Source organism: Citrus sinensis, chromosome 2 (assembly GCF_022201045.2).
Source record: "Citrus sinensis cultivar Valencia sweet orange chromosome 2, DVS_A1.0, whole genome shotgun sequence".
Lineage (NCBI taxonomy): Eukaryota > Viridiplantae > Streptophyta > Magnoliopsida > Sapindales > Rutaceae > Citrus > Citrus sinensis.
Window position 1 is genome coordinate 12,396,224 of NC_068557.1, and position 5,022 is coordinate 12,401,245.

The window sequence follows — 5,022 nt, forward strand, 5'->3', positions numbered from 1 at the left end:
CTTCAAAAACTAGGGAAAATGTGAAATATAATATTTATTAAATCACTTAATACATATGTTTGTTATCATCAAAATTACATTATGTATAGCCTTTTAGGCTAACAGAATATTGTGAATAGTACTCGTATACAATATCATATGAATAGTATATATGAACAATGACTTCAAAATTAATTAATTAGCATAATTAATTTTCTATGGATTAATTTACTATAATTGTTAAAATAGATATAAATTCTTAACAATAACAATTATAATTCATTTTTTAAAGAATTATAATTCATTTAAATATATTAAATTATAATTCATTTAAATATATTTAAAGTGATTTTAGAATTAATTAATTAGCATAATTCATTTTTTTTCAATATAAGTATGGGGGGGGGGGTTCTATTATACCCAGATGGGTAAATGATCCAATTACCACCCTTCTCTTTTTCTGAGGAGTTCAAAAATATTGTGATGGCTCTGTTCCCTTATATATTTATTTTGTTTATGACTCAACAATCCTCAAGTTTCTTTTTTCTAATCTTCTTTTTTTTCTGTGACCTAAATTCATATTAATAACAATTAGAATTCATTTGAGTATATAAATATATTTTCTTAACTAATTATGTTTATCTAATATTCATTTTTTCTCAAAAATAAGGGGACAGATAAAGTCTAAATATTTTTTAATTTGTACCTCTGCAGAATTTAAACTTGGGTGATCAATATTTTATCATATCAAAATCTATTTGAAAACCAGCCGGCCAGACCCTGAGGCTAATATATCCCCTGTTAATCATTAAATATATGTGAACATTTGTACTTCCTTGCAATCCTATTTGATTAAGAAATGGGCTTAATTGCAGTATGAATTCATATTTTTTAAATCAATATTATTTTTTAATTGTCATTCTCAATGAAATTAATATTAACAATATCTTGAGTGAGATGGTTATGCCTATCTTTAATTTGGAGGAAGTAAGAAGAAGATGAGATAGAAAGATAAAATAGCACAAGATGAAGATGCTTACATGTGAGAAGAGAAAATATTTTGAGATGTAACATAAGAGAATATAATGTTGGAGAAAGTAAGAATAAATAAAAGAGAGAAAATAAATTATATAAGAATTATTGATTCCTCTTATCTGATTTTTACTATTCATTATTCTATATACTCTAAAAGTCTAAACATTATATTTATATATTTAAAAAGTTGTATTATTGAATTTGGGCCAAGATTACATTACCCCAGGGTAACCGGTACTCTACCCCGGGTTTAGTATTGTAGTAAGAGTGTTGTTAAATTTGAGCTTAATGGATCTGAAGCTATAAAATAGACATACGACTTATATGTGTACCTGCATTGTAACTAGGTTATGAGTTTAACAAAATGTAATTGGAGCAACTTTATGGTTAGAGTTTACTTTATATGTTAGTTTTATCTCTATGTCATTATTGCTCAACTCATCAACACCACTCACCTTATCACCCAAACGTACTTAAATTTTACATTTCACCTTAAACTCCATCTGTCATTTCTCACTTTTCGTTTCCTCTCCTTCTCATCAAGACCTTATCACTATTTACCAAAAGCTTAGTGCCTAAACTTGATTATGATAGTTTATAAAATCTTGAATGGCAAAATACCCAAAACTGAATGACATGGTTTTCAAGCTCAAAACTCACCATGTTTTAAAAATCATCAATACTCATTAAAATACAAAAATGGCTTTGTAGCTTTTTTTTGTTACAAATATTATATCAACTATATTTTTTCGATGTTGAATAAACTTTTTCGTCATCGTAACTTTCATCCTCCGAATCATGTGAGGATTTTGATGATTAAGCTTATAGAGATAAGGAGGAATTAAGGTTATTTAAAACCTAACAATCTTCGCAGTAATCAGTAAAAAAGTTAGCTTTTTACACAAAGTTTCTAATAATTTTAAGATGATTGCATCTAATAGTTGTTGCACTAAAAGACAAAAGATACGGTACGTAATCCTAGAGTGGAATCAAGAATCTCTCTTGATTTAATCATAGACAGAGCAAATAACTTTATTACTGATTAGTAGTTAATAAAAAAAAAGTTAAATCTTACCACTACACTCTCAGTAAATTTTATATAGTAGAAAATCTTTAAAAGCTCAATAGAGCTAAAATCAAGAGATGATTCTATTCCCTTGAAGTAACATAGTTGAATCCTTGAACTTGCCCCCATAGTGTAATACTATTCTTCATAATTAATTAATTTTTCCTCTAAGAGAGGTCAAATTAAATCTAATTCAATTGAATCATTTATTGCAAAATTACAAACTCCCCAATTTTGAAAAAATATCTTAAGTTGGCGAAATCCTATTAAATCTAATACTTTCTCTAAAAATATAACAAAAGTTAATACTCCTATGAAGAGATTAAAAATTTGCCTTTTAAAGAATTATGAAAAAATACCAATGAGCAAATTAACATGTTATGTACTGGTGGTAAAAGAAATTAAAAAAATTAAAAAAGAAGAGTTACATATATAACGGTGCATAAAATTTTAAAATAATATAAAATTTGAACTTGAATTTTTTTGTTCTTCCTGCAATAGCAGAACACGTTTCAAAAGGTTATTATGTTTTTATTATTACTATACCTGTGAAGAATGACCGTTGTGTCTCTCACATGTTGCAACGTGTAGATTATCGATAGCTAAAAAGATTATAAAGCTTTTGTATCTCATTTCGAAACGTCTCTTCGATCTTGCATTAACAACAAATAATAATGATACAGCTAGCATCCCATATCCAGCCAAGCTAGCCTTGCCTTATATTTCTCTTAAGCGTTTTGCATGCTCTATTCTCAACGACAACTCATCATCACCTCCCTTTATAAATCCCTCACCACTCACCACCACCACATCTCAATTCCCCTTATCTTGATTTTCTAAAAGCAATTTGTGTTACAATAATGGAGTTGAAGAGAAATTTCACTAATTGCTTCTTTGTGATTTTGTGGATGCGTACTTTTATTATTAGCTCGTGTGAGGCCTACAAGTTCAATGTTGGTGGTAAAAATGGATTATGGGTTGTGAAACCATCTGAGAATTACAATCACTGGGCTGAGAGAATGCGGTTTCAAGTTAACGATACTCTTTGTAAGCAAGCCCTAGCTCTCTCTTATATATAATTCATTTTCTTTGTATATTATTAATATTATACCTGCCCCGTAGCTTGAATGGTCATGAGTATGCATCTGTGGCTGCGCTCACTCGCATTCTTGTTTACTGTGGATAAGAATATTGTAAATATGTTATAAAATAGTAATATTAATTCTTTGCAGATTTTAAGTACAAGAAAGGATCGGACTCGGTGTTGGTGGTAACGAAGGACAATTATTTTTCATGCAACAACAAGAAACCGGTACAATCTTTAACTGACGGTGAGTCAGTTTTCAGTTTTGATCACTCAGGTCCTTATTTTTTCATAAGCGGCAATGCTGATAACTGCAACAAAGGCCAAAAGCTCATTGTTGTAGTTATGGCTGTGAGAAACAAATCCCAACACCATGAAGCTCCTCCGTCTCCTTGTCCGGTTTCTTGTACGCCGCCTCCTTCTTCTCCACAGCCGTCTGCATCTTCTCCCCCGACATCACCTGCATCTCCTCGTTCTTCGGTACCACCTCCAGTAGAGTCACCAAGGAGCTCACCAAGTCCTATGCAGCCACCGGAGCCTAGTGCTATTCCATCAGATTTCGGTGCTCCAGCACCGGCTCCGACAAGTTCGGGTTCATCGGGTTTGGGTTGTAATATTGGCTTGGTTTTGGGATTTACTGTTGGAGTGACTCTGGTTTTGGGTAGCTTTATTGGCTAGACCTAGTATCTTCTGTTTGGACTTTGGATTAATATGCTGAGGGTTTGAGTAATTACATTATTTTGTTCTTTTCAAGGATGATACTCTGTGTAAGCAAGCCCTAGCTCTCTCTTATATATAATTCATTTTCTTTGTATATTATAAAGTTCTTTTCTTTAGCTACAATATAACCAAATGGGTAAAATCTTATTTACTCCCTATATTTTAAAATTAGTGACCATTTAGTTCCTACATTTTTTAAAGTACCTCGAAACATCCATGCCGTTAAATTATTAATACCCCTACCATTAATTTTTATTTCTTTTGACTTACTTTTACAATATTAAACTTTTATAAGAATTTTTTTGTTTGGACATTAATAAAAAGAAAATAATTAAATTACCAACTTAACCCGAAAAAATGAAAATAAAAAAAATTATATTAATTTTTAGTTGTCAAAAATTGTATGCAAACTACCAAGTGTGCAAATGGTGCTTGCAAAAAAATTAATATAATTTTTTTTTTTATTTTTTAGGGTTAAATTGGTAATTTAATTATTTTCTTTTTATTAATGCCCAAACAAAAAAATTATTATAAAAAGGTAATATTGTAAAATTAAGCCAAAAGAAATAAAATGTAACGGTAGGGGTATCAATACTTTAACGGCATGGATATTTCGAGACATTTTTAAAAATATAGGGACTAAATAAGATTTTACCCTAACCAAATTTCATGTTGCTACAATATTTACCATGTGCATTCTCTCTTTGACATTCTAATTAATCGTCTAATCATATTAATTAACAAAACGGTATTTGATTTTGTATACTTGTTTTTCATTTTTTGTCTCCATAATTTAGTTAAAAAAATGTGCTTGATTATAAGTAAAGTGAAAAGAAATTATTTTAGATAAAGTGTATTTGATTTTAGGTATATTTTTTTTAATTATAAAATAAAAAATGTCGCATGAAACAAAAAAGTGATATTATTTCAGCCATGGTGGAAGACAAAACCTGATATTTTGCTTCAGTAGTAGAGCATGCAATAATGCTTTGTTTCTTGCTACACCATGAGATTATGTTTGCCCCAAGCTAAACACAAAAGCTTGTTGTACTACGTCTTGTTTTAAAGCAACTAGCCTAATCGAAGTCTAAAATTGGATATAGTTGATTGGACCTTTGTTTGAGGAATCGAAGTCCAA

At 29.9% G+C, this 5,022-nt stretch overlaps 1 protein-coding gene across 1 annotated transcript; it reads left to right on the forward strand.

Annotated features, from left to right (window-relative positions):
- The first annotated feature begins 2,769 nt into the window (after positions 1-2,769).
- LOC107175820 (early nodulin-like protein 2) lies at positions 2,770-3,980 on the forward strand. Its single transcript, XM_015527597.3, has 2 exons — positions 2,770-3,127; positions 3,313-3,980. The coding sequence occupies exons 1-2, from the start codon at positions 2,941-2,943 to the stop codon at positions 3,840-3,842; spliced, it is 717 nt and encodes a 238-aa protein (XP_015383083.2). The 5' UTR covers positions 2,770-2,940; the 3' UTR covers positions 3,843-3,980.
- The last annotated feature ends 1,042 nt before the right edge of the window (positions 3,981-5,022 follow it).